This window comes from Neomonachus schauinslandi, chromosome 7, assembly GCF_002201575.2.
Source record: "Neomonachus schauinslandi chromosome 7, ASM220157v2, whole genome shotgun sequence".
Taxonomy (NCBI): Eukaryota; Metazoa; Chordata; class Mammalia; order Carnivora; family Phocidae; genus Neomonachus; species Neomonachus schauinslandi.
In genome coordinates, this window is record NC_058409.1 from 116,405,035 (window position 1) to 116,425,554 (window position 20,520).

The 20,520-nt window shown below is 35.6% G+C and overlaps 1 protein-coding gene across 1 annotated transcript in view; it reads left to right on the forward strand.

Annotated features, from left to right (window-relative positions):
- Window positions 1–20,520, forward strand: part of FGF10 (fibroblast growth factor 10) — a 75,826-nt gene that overhangs the window by 53,228 nt on the left and 2,078 nt on the right. Inside the window, exon 2 of the mRNA XM_021696724.2 lies at window positions 18,474–18,577. Within this exon, the coding sequence (XP_021552399.1) occupies window positions 18,474–18,577 (104 nt within the window). The remainder of the gene's footprint in view (window positions 1–18,473; window positions 18,578–20,520) is intronic.

A 20,520-nucleotide genomic window follows, 5' to 3' on the forward strand; every position in this document is an offset into this window, starting at 1 on the left:
CAACTATTTAATAAAAACTAAAATCATGTAAAGTTAGTAGACATAAGCCTTTGGATGTTGATGGACATAATGCAAGCAGTTCCTTAGAGTCTCAGTTACTGGGCAAAAATCTAAGATTCAAAAAAAAAAAATGTGGTGAAACAAAGTCTTAGTGGGGACACACCAGCAAGAAAGAAGCTCCAAGATAAGTTGTACATTTTTAAGGAAAGATCTAATCTTGTTTAATTTCTATTTTGACAGAAAAAAAATGTAAATCTAGCTCCCAAATAAGTTTTTCAGAGTCACTTCCCATTCACCCATGTCTCTTTTTACCTTTAGCTATCCTGTATAAACGATGTCATAACCAACAGTAATAATTTTACCAGTCATAACTATTTGTTACCCACAAGATCCTTTTTAATGATCAGAATATGACTGCAAAATATAACCGCTAGGATCGAATACGTTTGAATAAAAGATCCAAGTAGGGTTTTTCCTATTTTAAACTAAATAGACAATAATCTTAGCAAAAAAATGGCAATGTCTAATCAACAACTAATCAAGAGCTAAAAATCCCTAAACTATAAGCAATTTAAATTATTTTGATATTTTCCTGATAGATCAGGTTATATACTATTTATATAGGGTCTGTGTTTTCCCTACCATAACAATGGTATGGTTGTTATACCATAAAGAAAAACAGCAGCATTTAATAAACTTTATTTTTAGCATTCACAGAAAAATGCGTATGCATTTGGACTTACGCTATTTCATTTTTCCCCATTATAATAAAAGAACAGCTCTCAATTATTGTCAGTAATATTAGTGGCATACTCATGTTTATGTCTCAAATATGCTTTTAATTTTCTGAAGCAGAGGCAAATTGCTGGTGATATCTTAATGTTTAGAGGTAGTTAATGCCAAAAGGCTTGGACCTGATCTTAGCTGAATATTTCCCAGATGTGTGGTAGGGTGAAAGGTGGAACAACTAACAGAAACCAACTTCCTATTCATGTTAGACCTGCTTAGACGAATTTTAAGTAAGGATTAATTAGACAATGCGACTTTATAAGCAGTCAACTTCACAGCTCCCAGAGATAAAAGCTGAGGACCTGCTCAGTTGTAACATAATCCATATGTTAAGAAAGAGAAGTACCAACTACCACTGTCTCCTTGCACCTTGTTTATAATGCCTTTTTAGTCAACGTTCTTTTGAAAATCCAATACTTTTGGAAATGTTGAAAAGCTATGTACTAAAGGATTAAAGAACTGGCAGTTTTTGAGTAAGTGGCAGCTATTGAAGTAGTAAAAATATATGCAAAACATTTAACTCCTGCAGATGAGCTCATAAATATAAAAGGACAGCTTAAGAATGACAAGAGGAAACTGCTATTAATGTGGCTTATCCTAGGCCAGCTTTGTACCAGCAGATACCCTGGGGACACTAAGGCTTTAAAAACTGTATGTCTCCGTGGGAAGCCAGGCTGCCTATTACAGGAAGAGGAATTTGGCACAAACTCACAGTTGTTTGTCCAGATTCAGTAGAGACTAAGGATGAATTGGAACAAGATCTTGCCAGTTATCCATTCTGAAGGGTTCCTTAGCTTGACAAGATTTTGCCACCTAAAACAGCTGTTCTGTGTTGGAGACTAGATGGTGATTTTGCCAGGACTACTTAGAAGGTCTGAGCCATAGATGTCAAAACAAATGTCTCTGATATTGAGTGTATGCTCCTTTTTTGATATTTTTCACTTAGGTTACCATGTGAATATGGGTGCTGGTTGAGGTTGGAGGTGTTGATGAAGAAGACAGTGATGTCAGGTTAAAAGCTTATCATCAAAATATGCCAACCAATTAGGAAGAGCTCTGCTTCAACAAACATAATAAAAACTAGACTTGGTAAAGTCAAAAGAAATCAATGAGATATACTTATCTGCCAAAAGGAAGAGCAAAATCTTCATCTGCAGTATCAATTATTCAAATATATCAATAAGTTATTCTGGATAGGAATCTATTTGAAATAATTTTCCTTCTATGGTTTTCTTCTCCTTAAACTTTTTAAAAAGTATTTATTAACATAGGTGAGATTGTCAGGCTATGGTCAGAATTAGGGGAAATATACAGAATCTGTCTGAGAAAGTATCTTGCAAAGAAAATAACTATATATCTATAACTATGTATTTTTCCTGCTTCTAATAAATTTGTCCAAAAAAACTGTCAATACTTTGCTTCAATTTGAAAGTCAAAAATACCTCTGACTTTCCATCATAGCTAGCTAGCAAGGGCAACTGAAAAAAAGGAAACTATCAGATTCCAATAAGTAGTACACTCCTCACTCTACAGGGATGCCAGTATTTTTGGAAGAGTTGAATGAAAGTGAAAGAATATAAAATATGAACACAATGGTCAGGTACAGGCATTTAACAGAATCGTGTGCACATCCCTTGAAGTTTGTGAGTGGGAAGACAGCTAAGCAAATGTCTCCGAAGCTCTCTTTTTGGAAATCAAGTTTGTGTAACCGGACAAGACATGTGGCACAAGTCTGTGCAACTGGTACCACAAACATAATTATTAGTGGCTGTTTTTGTTGAATGGCAGGTTAGAGAAACAATAAAAAGAGGAGTTGATGATGATGAAAGAGGAAGGGCGTGAAATGATTGTACTCTGCTAGGAGCTTTTAAGTCTCAACATAAAGACAAGACTCTGTCATCCTCTCTGAACTTAAAGTGTTGACTGAGAAAAGCAAAGAGGGACGAGAATGCTGTTTGTAGGCTAGAGGAATAAAGATAGGATCTCCCACCCTGTCAGAAAGCTGTTAAACACTCAAGGTGAAAACACCCATCAGGGTTTTAGAGTCAACAAGTAACTGTTTATATTTGGACATTTGCAGCAGACCTCATTACCTTAACATCCTTGACCAAGTTTCTGAGGCAAAGGACATCCAGGGTGTGGACTGAGATACTAGACTTTATAGTTAGGGGACTTTTTTTTTTTAAGCTTTTCAGATAGGTTCTTATGACTGTGCACCTATGTAAGGAACGGGAATAAAGTGGTCCTTTTGTTGTGCAGGATAATTCTGTACTTAGGCTTGGGACTTCATTTTATTCTTTCTCTTCCTAGACCATGCAAGTCACGGCGGCTCTTTTTATGCTTGGTAGGTGGCTTTACATAGAAAACATGGAATATTTGTTAAATATTTTCATAGGGTTATATTCGGTAATCAGTCCCTCGAGGTAACGACTCATTACTTTGAGTTGAATATACATACACAAGATAAATGTGAGGGATCAGTCTCTGGGTCAGTTAGAATGGAAGACAAATTGGGGCAGTGGAGGAGGGACACTACATTCCTGTCTGCCCTGAAAGGTGAAAATGAACTGGCTTCGGATTCTACCTGAGTACCCAGGGTTGCATTGACACCCTCAAATTAAGGAATACCTGCCAATAGCTTTCCCTCCTTTCCTCTTTCCAGAAGAAAATAAATTTGCCAAAGTTGAAACAGGTACTTTGCACATGAATTTATTCAGATAAATTAATTAATTTGTTCCATGATTATATACTGGGCATCTGCTATGGGCAAGGTGCTGGTAGTACAGATGTGGCCCATAGGGAGAAAAGAGGAGAGTCATGCTTTCAATAAACTCAGGGCAAATGGAGACTCTTCTTACCTCTAGGCAAATTCATTCTCCTCGTTCTTCACCATAGTTCTCACTCTGCCAAATGATCTAAAATCAGAGTTTTGAAAGAATCTGAAATCTGCATACTGAACATTTCTCCTTGATAAGAAAATAAGTTCTTTTATCAAGGCATCAAGAATTAAGTTCAGCTACAGAGTAGCTGTAACCTATCCATAAATAAAAACTGCTTAATAGAGTTCCATTCCTGAGCCCCATTTCCATGCTGCCATAGTTTCATCAAGCTTTGTGAGCTTTTTCAGGGCATGTCTATTCTTATTTTTTTTTTTTTTTTTTAGTGTTTACTATTGTATTTTAACCGGTTTGTTTATATAAGACAGATGTGCATATTTCTATTCACCTATCTATTTAATACACTGACTAAGAAATGTATACTGTATTATGGGTCCTGAATTCCTGGGTCTGTTTTGGTAAAATATGGAGACTTCAAATATATCTCCTTCAAAAATTAAATTATGACACTAGATTTGAAATCTCTTTGGACATCATTTGTAAAGCTTCTTATATGAAAACAAACAGGGTTTACTTTGAATCTTACCCAAGAATAATCTACACTGAAACATTTCAATGTTTGTACTAAATTATATTATATTACAATCAGAGTTTTCTTTTGGTCATCTAGAATTAGGAGAGGAGAAAACATTTGCAATAGAAATCAAAGAGTGTGAAACTACTGAATGTTACTTGTTTTTTATAGATGTTTCAATTAATTTACTAACCTGACTTGCTAAAAAGCCAACCACTTTACCTAGAATTGTATTTTTCCATTTTAATGGCAATTTGACAAATTATTTTCAAATTTCTAGCTTCCATTTTTCCCTATATGATATCTATGCACCAAAATTTTTTTTATTTTTTTAAAGAATTTATTTATTTATTAGACAGAGAGAGACATAGCGAGAGAGGGAACACAAGCAGGGGGTAGTGGGAGAGGGAGAAGCAGGCTTCCCACCAAGCAGGGAGCCCGATGTGGGGTTCGATCCCAGGACCCTGGGATCATGATCTGAGCTGATGGCAGACACTTAACTGACTGAGCCACCCAGGCACCCTATGCACCAAAATTTTAATCACCATAAATTATTATAAATTATCTTATTTCAGTTGAATTTAATAATTATTTGACAATACTGTATAAACTAGTCTGAATTGAGCAAATCAATTCAAATTCTTTCTTGAAATTGATTATATGAATTAAATAATATTAATTGAGTCTTCTGGGGGAATGTTTTCAGATTTTGATAAATAAACATAAATGGAAACATTTCTTCAAAACATAATATTGTGGAGTTTTATCCAGCATAACTGAGGTATGCTACAAAGAAGTTTAAGATAACTTTCCTTTGAATATTCTTTTTCCCCCAATTTTTAAAGGTTTTAACAATTTGGGTTAAAATCTGAATTGAGTAAAGTGAAACATTTGCAATTCACCTGGTTTGGATCAAGTCAGTCCAACAATCATTTTATTTCTCTCAGTGTTTCTCCTCTGTTAACTTTTAGGGTTTGGTTTTCTCTTTATTTTTTTCTATAATCTGGATCCCAGAAATAATATATATTTAAGAACTCAAGTACATAGTAGTTGTAACCTATCTTCTAGTCTTAAATGCTAAACTTTCAGCATGTTTTATTCAGAAAAGTTTACTAAGACTTGCATGAAGATGAGTATAAAATAACACTTGTTTAAAATATACATATATATTTCTCCACTTAATTGCCTCTCAGCATTTTTTTAAGTTCTCCAAAGTGTTCCTATTGATCACTTGGGACCACCACCTACATATAATCTTCCCTTATAAACCATCAGTTTTTATTTTCAAACTTGGATCACATAGATCATGTTTTCTCTTAAAAGATATGTGCACTTTCTCAAGAGCATACTATTTTATTTTTCTTAAAAGATTTATTTATCTGAGAGAGAGGGCGAGAGACAGCACGAGTGGGAGGGGCAGAGGGAGAGAGAATCCCATGCAGACTCCGTGCTGAGTGTGGAGCTCGAGGCAGGGCTTGATCTCCTGACCCTGAAATCACAACCCAGACAGAAACCAAGAGTTGGTCACTCAACCCACTGCACTACCCAGGCGCCCAAGAGCATATTATTTTAAACCAAACTAAGCGTTGGTTTTTAAATAAGATGTGACATTGAGATAAGTCTTGGTCATCATCCACCATGGGGAAACAGATATAATGTGCCAAATAGAATTCTTGTCTACTATTTTCTTTATAGATAGCTATTAACTCAAGATATAATGAAAACAACAAAAATACTCAGTAAGAGTTTAAAAATCATACATAGCATTCCATTTCTCATGTATAATGACAAAGAGCAATAAAGGATATGTGTTGGGCTCTAATATCAATCCTTAGTTGCATCTCACTAAGGAAGGAATAATATTCCCCCCCACCCTCCGCCCTCCCACATGTAGTTAAGGTAACAGTATCTGTTCTTAGAACATCTCCTCTTCTCCAATGTCGCCTTTCCAGTGTTGTCTATTCTAGAATGTCAGACTTTTACATGGAGTTTTAATCTTTGTTTTTATGCTGTCTCCAAATACCAATTTTAAGTACCAAGAAAACCCTTTACATTCGTTTCTATGAAAGTATTCCTTCCAATATGCTCTGCAAAATACTCACTATATCCTTTACTCTGTGATCCGAAATGACTCTGTGATGCTCTCTTCTATTTCCAGCCTAAGAGATCTGTTTCCTTTGCCAGCTGTGTGTTGTGGCAATGGAAGGGCAGTTCCACGGACTTCGGATATACGGAATCACTTCAACCTTGGTGTAGGACAAAAAGGGGCAATCTTCAGTCCAGAGGGCTATTAGCTTCCCATCTTGATTAAGCCCCCTTTTCAGCAAAAGCCAGAATTCCTCACTGCCAATATCATGAGTCACAGAAATATATAGTTTCATATATAGTAAATGTTTTGGTTTGGCTAGTATATATAAACAGGTGAATTGTCTTTCCACACAGTTAAATAAAAAAATATATATATATACTAATAGTAGTATTTATGTTTCTTAGCAAGTATTATAATTACCCACTATTTAAGTAATGAGGGAAAATATCTTTGAAAGAGTTAAGAAGTTAATTATAAATTATTTCATACCATGTTGAAAGCTTAGAAAATTTACAATATATGTGTTCAAAGTGAGCCTGAGTTTGATTCCTAAAACTTGTTCTACATTAAGTATTTTAGACTACTTAGGGCTGTTCATGCTTAGCTAATTTGTGAACACTTCAATGCATCAAGTAAGACTGTTTCTTGCCAGAAACCCAACATCAAGATGTGTTCTACTGATCCAGTTTATTCTTTTCATTAAATTAAGGAGAAAAGATAGTCTATATTATATGTAATTACATTAAATAAATTCATAAAAACTTTAGTAAATGTGGTAGACATTTTATAGGAATGTCTTTAGGGTAAGAATCATACTGACATGGTGATCATTTAGTGAAATATGCCACGAAGTAATTTCTCCAACCCTTTCTGTTGGCTTTTAAGTTTTTCTTCCTTTATAAATAAAATGCAGTGGTCAAGCTCAACTAGAATGAATTATTTCTGGGTAATGAACAAGATAAATTAGTCTATAAAACATTAAGTAGATATAAAATTTTTGCCTGGTTGCCAACAGTTTGTAAATGTTTATAGGAGCCTCATGGTATAGTAGAAAGAACATGGACTATTTCAGTCCTAAGTAATCTTCTAGAGGTGCTTGGTAAGTTCCTCAATGTCCCTGGATCTCCTACTATCATCTACTAGAGAAGAGAATCAGAGATGAACCAGAAAATTGTTAGATTTTGCCAAGCTCTTCTCTGACTCTACAATTTACTAGAACCTAAATTTTTAAGCCTTAAATGATCTAAACTTTTATCACTAAAAAGAAAAAAGAGACCAGGTTTCCTTATTTAGTAATTTTAGTTGATTCTGAGGCTTTGAAGTCTGTGCTCTAAATTAGACGGGTCAGAAGTTTTGATTGAATATACAACACCTCTTAAAATAATCTATAATGACTTAGGGGTTTTTTTGGTGGGGGATGAGGAAGTATTACAACTGACATTCCTGCCAACACCTCCTTATCATAGTAGATCTAATTTAGAAAGTTGGTGGACTTTTACTAGAACACAACACATTTCTAGTACTATTTTGTATTCTCCATAGATTTTTCCAACAGCAAAAACATTGCAGTGATTGTCCTTTACTTTTACCCGGTTAGTATTTAACACCCTTCCTTTACAGAATGGCAGCCTTTCCTTCTCTCTAAGGCTCAAGTGAAAATACACAAGCCACATAAGGATTCCGTCAGGCTTTTTCCCCAAATGTGAAATGCAGGAGGCATAAGATAGGGCCAAAGTTGGGTGTAGCTAGGATGCCCTGGCAAGAAAGTAGGATTTCTAATTTTCCAAAATTTTTCCTGAAGAATTGGTTTTACTAAAAAAAAGGGAGGAAAAAAGGCAAAACTATAAATAGCTTTATGACTTTATATACAAATATATTTTCTGGTACAGAAATAAGTTTACTTTTCAGGAAGAAATATTTTCAGTAACACTCTCAGCCTTACCCATGGCCTTCTTACCATTGAAATTAATTGTACCGGGCTTTTCTGAGGGTATCTTCAGCCTGCTTTTCTAAACTCTTCTGTTTTATGCTATTTCCTACCATTTAACACATTGTAAAATGGGATCCAATGTCAGTTATCCTGGGTCACAGCAAATGACTGAAACATGTAAGAATTCCAGTTTGTTTGTTTTCAGATTGCCGGTGGTTGGGAGTAGGGGCATGATTCCCATTTCTAGGGGGCACACAAGCTTTTCTAAATCTTTACTTCATGCAAATTTAGCCATATAATCTTTTCTCGCTTTGCAAGTTAAATTTATATCAGCACTTACTGTGGACAATTCTCAAAAATTCCAAATAAACTCTCATCCTTACAAACATTTAATCTATGTCTTGTCTATGACCATGCCGCCCTGAATGCGGCCGATCTCATCTAATCAATGTCTCACTGTGAATATATCCTAAGAACACAGAAGGTAATGTTTGAAAACATGGCACTATTAAAATGTTGATAACTAGTTATTTCCTGAAATAATTCAATAAAGTTAACCGGACAAAAAATCTCTGGAGAGGGAAAAAAACAGAAAGTAATTGTCACATTTACTAAATCTATTGATCTAGCACAGTTCCATGAAGAGACACATTAAATGACCATCTGCAAATATTTGTTGACTAATGACCAACATGGAAGACTCCAGCATCATATCTCATTTGCAATTAAAAATGCAGTAGAAAATTAATCTTTAACACATTTTAACAATTAATTTACAACTGAGACTATTGTCCCTAAAATTGTGTTGTTAGCTTCTAATACTTTTCATGGTAGGTCACTGACTATGGTCAAATTACAATACTGGTCAATTAAATATAGCCATAAACTTAGAAATGTTTTAGAATTTGCCACTATATTCCTCAATAAGGCCAACCTAATGACTGCATTTATCCTTGAAGCACCAGTTGAAAATGTAAAAGGTCACTCTGGTCTTTAGCAAATTGAGAAAAATACTGATCTTTTTATATAGAGATGGTAAGAATTTTCTGCTAATTTAGGTCCTGTTTCTGTCTGCAATTCTAAATGAATGTCAAGGGTATCTGAAAGAATTTGGATGATGGAGAAACTAAATCGCTCTGTTGCATTATTCTGAAAGGGCATCTGGAGTCTAAAACAGTACAAGGTAGGCCAGAACTAGATTAATGATTAGCCCACTCTGGTGTCCTCTTTTTAAAGGTGGTGAGATCATTCTAGAACAAGTATATGCCTTTAACTCTGGGTGGAGAATATGGGATGAAGTGAATCCCTACTTATTTATAGCAATTTCTTTGTCATCAGTGTAACTTCAAAGGGGCCACGTGGTCCCTTAATTTTTTTAGAATGTTGACACTATTAGCTCTATGAGAATGCATGTAAAATACTTAAGGGAGTAACTGAAGGCACTTAAGTTTCAACCAACATTTCCACACTCTTAGTGAGGGGAAGAAAATAAAGATTATGATATTGCAAATCTTAAAAAAAAAAAAAACCTGCCTGCCTATAGACAAAAATGAGGTGTATTTGTACACAAATTCCAAATGCACATAATTATAGTTAGGCAGATGTTGAGTCCCACACCTATCAAAAATACACAAAAGAAAAACCTAGCACTTCTTTCCACATTCTTTAAAATTTTTTCACTAATGTTAAGCAGCTACCATTATTTGTGTCTATTCCTGTTTGTGGTTCTGCTTCTCTGCACATTTTTCTGTCAGTGCTTTTTCATATCAAAGGTCTTCTCTGTCTCTGAATCATAGTGTATAGAACATTGTGTGGTCCTTGGACCAGCAGAATCAGCATTTCCTGGGAAATGGCTAGAAATTCAAATTCTCTGGCCCCACCCCAGAGCCACTAAATCAAAAATCTCAGCAATCTATGTTTCAACAAACCTTCCAGATGATTGTGATTCAGGCTCAAGTTTGAGAACCACTGGCATGAAAAACTGGCTAACTCCCCACCATCCTGATTCAGCAGACAGTAAATACCTATTGAATACCTACTGCTCCAGATTCTATGCAATCCTATGAGCTGTAGGCAATTAGCCCCAATTTGCAAATGAGGAAACCAAGACTCAGGAATTATAAATGACCTATTCAAGGTCATACAGCTGGTTAAGTAACAGAGCTGACATGTTAAGCCAAGTTCTTCTGCTCTTTTAGAGCTATTTCGTTCTCATTTACACCTAAGCCCTTCCATTAATTTTGTCACATAAAATATGACTTTGATGTTCCCTTTAAAAATTTGTGTGTGCACATGTGTCTGTGAAGTTATTAGCTGCCTTGTGTGTGTGTGTGTGTGCACGTGCACGCAGGCATGACTGAGAGACAGACAGACAGATGGTGGGGGGCAGGGTGGAGAGAAATGAAATGAGAAAATAAGTAGATAATACAAAAAATAAAATTAGTATCACAAACGTTGCTGTCCAGTCACTCTCAATATATAGCAATTAGATACATTTTGACATTCTTTCAAGACAGTTAACTTAAAGTCTAGATGCACTTTTTGAAATTGTTGAAGGTCAAACAAATATGCAATCCCAAACAGGTCTGTTTAAGCTAAGAGATACTAACGTAGTTCTGTTAACCCTCAGCTATGTGCTCTCCTTTCCCAGTCGGTCTTCAAAAACCCATTCTCTTCTTCCTTTTTACATTCACCACTCATGCACTATATTTTGCTGGGCACATGCTACCTATGAATTTGGTGGCAGTTTTCTACTTCATAATCTCTCTGAAATTTTTTGAGCTTATGTAATTGTCCAGCAAACAAACAGCACCAAATGTTTGTTAAAGGTGGAAAGACAAACTATTGCAGTAAGGGAGAGAAACTACAATATTAATTGAGCTCAACTCCAACTAAGACAAAGGTGATTAAGGTTTTTTTTTTTTAAGATTTTATTTTATTTATTTGACAGAGAGAGAGAGAGAGACAGCTAGAGAGGGAACACAAGCAGGGGGAGTGAGAGAGGGAGAAGCAGGCTTCCCGCCGAGCGGGGAGCCCGATGCGGGGCTCGATCCCAGGACCCCAGGATCATGACCTGAGCTGAAGGCAGACGCTTAATGATTGAGCCACCCAGGCGCCCCGGTGATTAAGGTTTTTAAGGGAGAACAAAGAGGGATTACAGGAAAGTGGAAAAGGTGAAAAAAAAAAAAAAAAGACAGAGAGATGAGAGACTGTGGAAGTGAAATTTACAGAAGGGAGTAGGTAGGGAATTACTGAAAATGGTTTGGGAAGGTGGGTTGGGACAATGTATAACTTGCAATTGGACAGGACTGCATTTTCTTTAAGACTCAGCATGGGACCTGAGGTCACCTTTAGGGACACAGCCTAGTGCAGGTGGAAGACAAGCTTAAGTTTGGTCAAGACTCTTGGCATAGTGTTCAGGAAGATCCTTTGTTCTGTGTGAGGGTTCAGCAGTTACATAATGTGTTGAGGCTTCAAGTAATTTAACTCTGTTACACATTAAAGAGAAATGAAAACATTATTTGAGAATGAAATATTCTTAATTATTATGATGGAAATTATTTAGATATTGAAAACTGCTATGTATTTTTTCTGGACATGATCTTATAAACCTAGAATCTATTGGATTTCCTAGATGTAAAGTAGTATTTCACTGCCAAAAATCATGAGTGGAATCATGTTTTCAACAAATTCAAGGGTATCAGTGGACTACCAACTGAAATAATAATTGCTGTGTAATTTTTTCCATACCAGTATTTAATATGAAGCAAAATTATACCCTATTAGATCGTTTGCAAATTATCACAATTTTTACAACATAGGAAAATTATTATGTTTTATCATAGATATAAAAGATAAAACTAATGTAGCTTGTTTTAGACACAAACCTAAATATTTTTTGTTTCCTCCGAATTTTGCACCACATTTGTGTAGAACGTCACTCTCTAGTGTAATGGAGAACCTATCAAAAAAAGATACTAGGATTTCTACACAAAACCTCATATCCTGTACTCAGAAAAAAACACTGCCAAGCCTCGCCCATAATTTTGACTCAATCCTAATCAGATTTCGTATTAACTCATCAGCTTATTTTAATGGAGGTACTTAGAAGCTCTTTAGAGCATTCTACTTTCATAGTAGAGAAAGTCATTAGAGATAATGTTGATGTCCATTAGTCATCAAGAACAACATTACATTCTTATTAGTAATCTCCATATATGAACAAGGAAGTGAATGAACTTGGGAGATGAAGGTGCCAAATTATTTTTTAAATAAATAATGTCCAAGGAACTGTAAAACTTTAGTCACCTAGAAAATCAGTTTATATGGAAATTAATCGCTTTGTGTTGACTAATCAGTATGCTTCTCTAAAGTACTTTTGAAATCTAAAAATCAAGTGTTTGCTATAATATGTAATATGGAGACGTATTCAAAAGAGGTAAAATGGTCTTTACCATTTTGCTATATTCAACTTTATTCAACAAAGCCTGATTTAGTGGAAAGAGAATGGGCCTTGGATCCAAATACCAAATCTACCATACCCTAGGTGAATGTATATTCACCAATTTATTTAATTTCTCCAAGGCCCAATTTCAACATGTGTAGAACATAAGGCTTACCTGATATATTTTGTGAGACTCAGATATGAATATTAAAGTATATGATACCTAACAGTCACTCTGTGTCATTCTTGATTTTTGTGCTATTGCTGTCTTTAAGTTCAACACTACCCCAAATGGTGCTTTCCTTAGCCAAGAATGTTGCCTTGAGACCTCACACTCTAGATAGCCTTTCTGATCCATGTTTGAGACCTCTTTTCTCACAATTTTAATAATGAATAGTTGAAGAGACATACATATATTATTTAGAAAATTTAAAGGAGTTTCAGATTTGTAATAATTGCCTTTAGATAACAAATATTTATATTTTGTAATTCACTGACTTTTCCTTTAAAGAATGCTCATTTGGCCATTTCCTTTTACTTTCATTTTCATTTTATTTTGATGTAGAGTTATTATCTCAAGGTTTTACAAATATGACCATACTATATCAAAAGAAAATAATTCTGGGGGTGCCTGGGTGGCTCAGTTGGTTGAGCGACTGCCTTCGGCTAAGGTCATGATCCCGGGGTCCTGGGATCGAGCCCCATGTCGGGCTCCCTGCTCAGTGGGGAGTCTGCTTCTCCCTCTCCCTCTGCTCCTCTGCCTGCTTGTGCTCTCTCTCTCAAATAAGAAAAATAAAAATCTTTAAAAAAAAAAGAATTTAAAGAAAGAAAAAAAATTCTATATTTAATGAATACTGAGTTTTCTTTTACTCAGCCAGTTGCTGGACTGATCATTCATTGATTCATTCAGTAAAATAATTCATTCAATAAAAATATATTGAGCATATTATGAATTATGTATGTACGTCCTGTTCTAATAAAAAGAAGAAGAAGATCACTGCAATTGCTATGGCTCTTTGAGAAAGATACACACTGAAAGAGGTATGATCTATGGTGATTCTCAAGACCACACTTGGAGCCATTTAGCACCACACTGTGGGGTATGGCCACATAATCTCTAAGGTATATAGTGTAAATGTGATAACAACTCTGGGGAGTTCCACAGGCTTTTTTATATTAGGATATAATATAATATAATATAATATAATATAATATAATATAATAAGTGGGACACTTGACAACAACTCATGAGAAAGAGATTTAGTTTAGAGAAGTTAGGATTTGTGTATTACATTATACTAATCATAATATGTTTCAGCACATTAACTAAAACTATCAAACTATACAGCATTATAATTTTGAGTAAAATATTTAGAGCAAAATAATAGATGTGACTGATTCTGAATTCATGAGGCTCTGACATTTACAGAGCTGCTTCCAAAGTTCACAACAAAGTTTTTGAAAAGTACATTCCTCGCCCAGGACAGCACCACTGCTACTCAATGAAGTACAATCTATACTTTTACTGAGTGGTCCCCACAAAGTACGATTGGTGCGGAGAGCCAACCATAGCTCAAATACAAACTGAATGCTTTTTTCTCCCCCAGGCCTTTCTTCACTCCTTCATTTTTCTCTGCATAGACTATTTCTCTCAACTTTGCAAATTCTCACCTACTAAAATCCTACACCTGACAGGTTCACCTCAAACATCAACCATCTTCAGGACAATAACTTTACTATTTAAAACCAAGACAATGTATTTTCTCTCTCATGTACCTCTTAGAATATTTTCTTTGTATTGTAAGTACTTTAATTATATGTGTCCTTATTCTACCCAGTTTTAAAGCTCCTTGAAGGTAAGGGCTGAGTCTTGTTTGTTTTTGCATCCTCCATAGTAAGAGCTAACACAAATCCTACACATTTGTGCTTAATACATTATTTAATTTACTCAAAGAATCTCTAGGATTTCTTATATATTCATGTTTTATTTATTTAGGAGAGGATAATGGGATTTTGCATTTGTTTTTTACATCTAGCTTTCCCTCTGTCTATATCCATTTTATTAAAGTTTTACTTGCCTTTTACTTTCTCCTGTTGTGTCATGAAAAAATGTTTAAGGAGAAAGTTATCATGCTGGCCAATAGTTTGTTTATTCTAATAGCCCAAAAAGAGAAGTATTCTTGGTCCAGGGTGATTGCTAGGGAGAAAATGGGTCAGGTGCTTCTCTTCTGGAGAAGGATGAGAAGCATAAACTGGGAAAGAAAATTGTGAATGGCCCTTCTCAGATTAACTACTCAATGATTCATCAAAACATAACTCATGCGTTGGCAAGTTAAAAGAAAAGATGATTTACATGAAAATTGTGACTTCTAGGTTATTTCCATTTGGATTTCATCAGTTTGCAAAATCTTCCCCATTACTATGGTGATGATGCATTCTTAGGTAGAATGTGCCCATTAACAGGTGCTGATTTATGTTGCAATCACTTGTAATGCCGATAATCAAACTTTATTATATAGGATTTCAAATATAATTCAAAATAAACTTTAGAGATTGCTATTATTTACTTAAATAAATTTGCCAAATATTGGATCTAACATGTTTTTTAAAGTCATATAGTTTTAGATAAAATACTTCCTATTTGCCAAAATTCTTAGAGTCCATACAAGATGGTTGATACCTTGAGTCTTACTTAACTCCCTAACCTCTCTTCTCATGACTTCCTGCCTTGTTTCTTGTTCTCTAGTTGATAAGTCAAACATGATTTTCTGAAAACACCACACTGTTTCATCTTAATGCTTTTGTTCATGTGTTCCCACCTTTCCCCTGGATGCTTCTTATTGAACCTTCAAAACCCAATTCAAGTCTCAGCTCCAAAAAGTAAGTCTGCCTTGGAGCCCCAGCCAATATGGACTACTTTTATTTTTGCCTCTTTTATCTTCTATCTTAGCTCGTACTATCACTTAAAATGTTTTATTGTAATTCTCTGCGTATTTGTCTTTTACTTCCAATACAGCATAGATTTTGCTCACGGAAAGCCATAACTTACTTGGCTTTATGTTCCCATTTCCTAAAAGAGTACCCTTCTCCCCACAGGTCTTCCTATGTGTTTGAATTAAACTGTCCAAAAGCTCTTAAATAGATTTAGAATACCACCTGGCATATTCATCTTTTAAGAGACATCAAAACTGATGTGGTTAAAACTTAATGTAAGTAATAGAATTTCACTACAAGAATATGTCTTCAAATTTAGAAAATACCTGACTTACATGAATAAGAAATATAATTTATGTTCCCTTTCATTAATGATATAATTTTCAGGAGTTAGTTTCTTTAAGTAACAAAACAGTACTTTATAACTTTTGAGATAATTGTAGATTCACAAAAATTGTAAGAAATACAGAGAAATCTGTATGCCTTTCACTTACTTTCCCCTAGGAGGTCATCCTTCAATTGGCATTTAATTTTGCATGAAAATATACAAATATAGAATGCTAAGTTATTAGTCCAACAACCATCAAGTAGAATTCTGGTTCTCTTTTTCAAAAAAGACTTTTATAAGCAAACTTAATCATCCTTACCAAAGGACAGAGAACACTGAAGAGGTTCTTCATTAAAAAAATGGACAAGTCTGCTACACTTGAGCCCCTCAGAAAGTTACTTTCACATTAACAGATGTTTATAATAAAGACAGTCATTGTTCATTACCACAAAATTATCAGATTCTTTTCAGAATTTGAAAAAATCTTAAGTCATCTAGGTCTTCCCACTTTCTATTTCAAAGCATAGTGAACTTTTTCACACTAGTCTTAACTGGTTGCAGAGTGGGAAAATGGTTAATTGATTGATGAATTCTTTGACTATTGAGTTCGTGTTTTGTGCAAAGCAGAAAAATCCAGGGGTTTCCAAGCTAATTATACCATGTACAATGCACTCTCAGAAATGATTGGTCAAGGATTAAGTAACATTTGTATCACGTTTTTCTTTTTGTCACCTTCAAAATCCTGCTTTATTCTTTGCTAAAATCATCCTTCAATGTTTTCATTCTAACAATTTTTGGTTACAAAAGCATACATAGGGAACAACTTGCAATTTACTGACAGTGCTTGTTTCTTAGGCGAAGTAAATACCGGCCTAAATATTTTGCCCAAGATTTCAACCTCCTGCTTACTCTGTATCTTCTGCTTGTGACATAAAGTACATTAGATTCCCTTCCCTGATACTTAGACATTTTCCTCTGTGGCATGCCTATTAAAGACTGTTATCTTGATGAGTCATTTTGTCAGATGGTTTTCCAACAGGATTCCCTTGGGAGAATGGGAAAAGGTGGGGAGATATGATAGAGAGATAAATAGAGATGGAGAGCACAACAGTCTGAAAGCCAGAAGCTTAGGTGTTGGATCCATCATAACTGACCTCTGTCACTTTAGCATCTTATGTGTGAGTTATATAATCTCATATCCTCTGTTTTTCATCTGTAAGTAAGAATAGCAATACCTTCTTAGAGGACTGTTGTGAGAATTAAAGAAATAAACTACAAGAAAGTATTTTTCAATATGCCAATAAATGGATGTATTTGCTTGTACCTCAAAGGCAAGGTAAAATATCGAATGCTTTCCCTGTAGTTACCTACAGACCTTTCAGAGAAAATTACCTTTAGATGCACCAACCAAAACATGTGTATTAGGGAAAAAGTTCTCTTGTCTATTAGTTACAAATTCCCTCAGTTTTCCATTCTTTCTAGGGGGAAAAAAAAAGCCTTTAAAAATGCTGATGGATACTGGATATTCTCCCAACCCAGAGTAGTGATTTTGCTATTTTAAAGACAATGTGGATGTTGGGATTAGACTTTCTGTATCACAGAATGTCAACACATTTTCCAAAACTGAATTTATCAGTTAAATGTAGCCAAGAGATTTAGTTTATCTAAGTGTCCTACAAAGGAGAAATAGTTTACCACTGTTTTTACAGATTGAGGCAAATCTGACATATTATTGACATATGCTATGGATTTAATTTAATACCATAGTACAGATGTGTGCTCTGATAAGTTTTTGTGAAATCCAGGCTAAGATAGAGTTGTTTCAATATTTATGGGGTTGAAAATGCAGAGTTAGCAAAGGAAGCATTTTAATTAAAACAATATTTTTCTTTATATGCTCAGAGTAAAATATAAGGGAATTCTTTTAAAGACTTACTACTTGTTTCAATATAGTTAGGCACATCGGAAGAGATTTTTTTTTCCAATTTTTAATTTTTTTAATTTTTATTTTTTCTAAAGATTGATTTATTTGAGAGACAGAGAGAAAGGGGGGGGAAAGGGGCAGAGGGAGAAGGAGAAAGAGAATTTTAAATAGACTCCGCGCTGAGTGGAGAGCCTGACACGGGGCTCAATCTCACCACCCTGAGATCAGGACCTGAGCTGAAATCAAGAGCCATTTGCTTAACTGACTGAGCCACCCGGATGCCCCCACTTTTTAAAAATCTACTAATTTTAGGGCGCCTGGGTGGCTCAGTTGGTTAAGCGACTGCCTTTGGCTCAGGTCATGATCCTGGAGTCCCTGGATCGAGTCCCGCATCGGGCTCCCTGCTCGGCAGGGAGTCTGCTTCTCCCTCTGACCCTCCTCCCTCTCATGTGCTTTCTGTCTCTCATTCTCTCTGTCTCAAATAAATAAATAAAATCTTTAAAAAAAATCTACTAATTTTAGAATGATCAGAAATTAAAACTCAATAGTTCTGATTTTCTCTTTCTTTCACCTAAATATATGTGACCCTTTAAATTTAGCTTTTTTTTTTATTGTATGTTTTAGGTATCCTAGAGATAACTTCAGTGGAAATCGGAGTTGTTGCCGTCAAAGCCATTAACAGCAACTATTATTTAGCCATGAACAAGAAGGGGAAACTCTATGGCTCAGTAAGTATTCTGCTTTAGTTTTCCAAGTCCACTGCAGTAAATCATTACCAGAGTTTTGGACTGTTTCCCTCAGACACTGAAGAGCTTTGTTATCATTCTATTGCTAGTAAATAGAGCCACGGTGGGCTGGTCACCAGAGTTTCAAGAGCTGGCAAAGCAGCTCTTGCAACTGTGTAATTTCCTCTGTTGTTCACCCTTCAGTCTGCCACACAGGCTGTTGCTGGCTTTCGTCAGTCCGTGCTCTGAACTGTTAACAGGTCAGACTCTCACGGAAGCATCTGGTCAGATTGGCACGGGTGCTGCAGACAACTTGGAGAAGAATCATTGAAAACAAAGATCTTAAATTGCATAGGAAACCATACACTGTGTGTGTTTTAGAGCAGAAGATAAAACAGGGGTTTGGTATTTTGTATTCTGTTAAAATATGAGATGGGGAGGCAGATTAAGAAATTCACCATTTGTGTGTGCCTTCAATCAACTTCATAATTTTATTTACCTAGACAACAGTCATTAGTTCATTGATGCAGCTGGTACCCAGCCAATGCTTTGGGTACATACATCTCTGAGTTTCATAGCAAGGATTAAGGAATATCACTTCAAAATGTGCAAATAACCTTATTTTGTTGATTAGCATAAGGACAATTGCACTGCCTGCCCAGAGGCAGCAGCTCCCAAACTTGACCACAATCACTGGGAAGGATTTTTTGATACATTAAAGCTGTGATAAGATCTAAGAATTTGCATTTCTAACAAGGTTCCAGGTGTTCCTGATGCAACACTTTGATAACCCAACTTAAGAACCACTGGTCTGATTATAGAATAGTCTTGTATTTCATTTGTATCAGATCCACTCATAACTGGGGAGTTGGGCACACACACTGTGGGCCAGTCCCTTTGTCTGGGGTAACTGCCTTTTGCATGGCAGGGGGAGGGACGTGGTTAAGGGAATTTTAAAATTTTCCATTATGTGCAGCTCTGCTCATGAGCCCAGGAGAGAAATGGGCCATTTTTTTATTATTTTTTTAAAGATTTTATTTATTTATTTGACAGAGAGAGAGACAGCGAGAGAGGGGACACAAGCAGAGGGAGTGGGAGAGGGAGAAGCAGGCTTCCCGCAGAGCAGGGAGCCCGATGCGGGGCTCGATCCCAGGACCCTGGGATCACGACCTGAGTGGAAGGCAGATGCTTAACAACTGAGCCACCCAGGTGCCCCAATAATGGGTCATTTTAAAAAGTGGTACCATTCAGGGGTTCACAGCATAATCACTTTTGAGGCATTTTTTATTTATTTTCTTGAATGAACATGTTTGAATCCCTCCTTAATCTACTATTATCAGAATCACTGGGTAAGAGGACCAGGTTTATATTCCTTGCAGAGATACTAATACACTTAGTCAAAACTAAAACTTTAAAGTCAGATCAACACGAATTTAAATTGAGAGAAAAAAAGGTAAACAATTTTAATTGCAATAAAAGACTGAAATTTAAGAATTCTTAAATGAACAGGGTCATAAAAATATTTAATAACCTTTTTCTTCTATCCCAACACAACTCGCATACTGTGCCTATGCTTCTTACTAAACTCTAAGATGTATGAATAATTTCATTGTTTCATCATTTCTGTATCTAAAGTAGATGCCCATTGCTTTCTATCATAGCACCCCCTTTTAGTTATCTGCAATGAGATTTATCAGAAATTCTCTCATGAATGTGTTTATTCTTGACTGCCTTCCCCCAATAAATTGTGAGCTTAAATTGGACAGGGGCTGCCTTATCCCACACTATACCCTCAGCACTCAGATCCATCCAGAGCATAGCCCCAAGACCCTTTCTTTTTTTTTTTTGACTTTCTTAAGTATGACTCGCCTAAATGCTGTAAACACATAGATTCCTAGGTCCCTCCTCCAGAGATTCTGATACATCTGAGCTAAGGTATAAATACT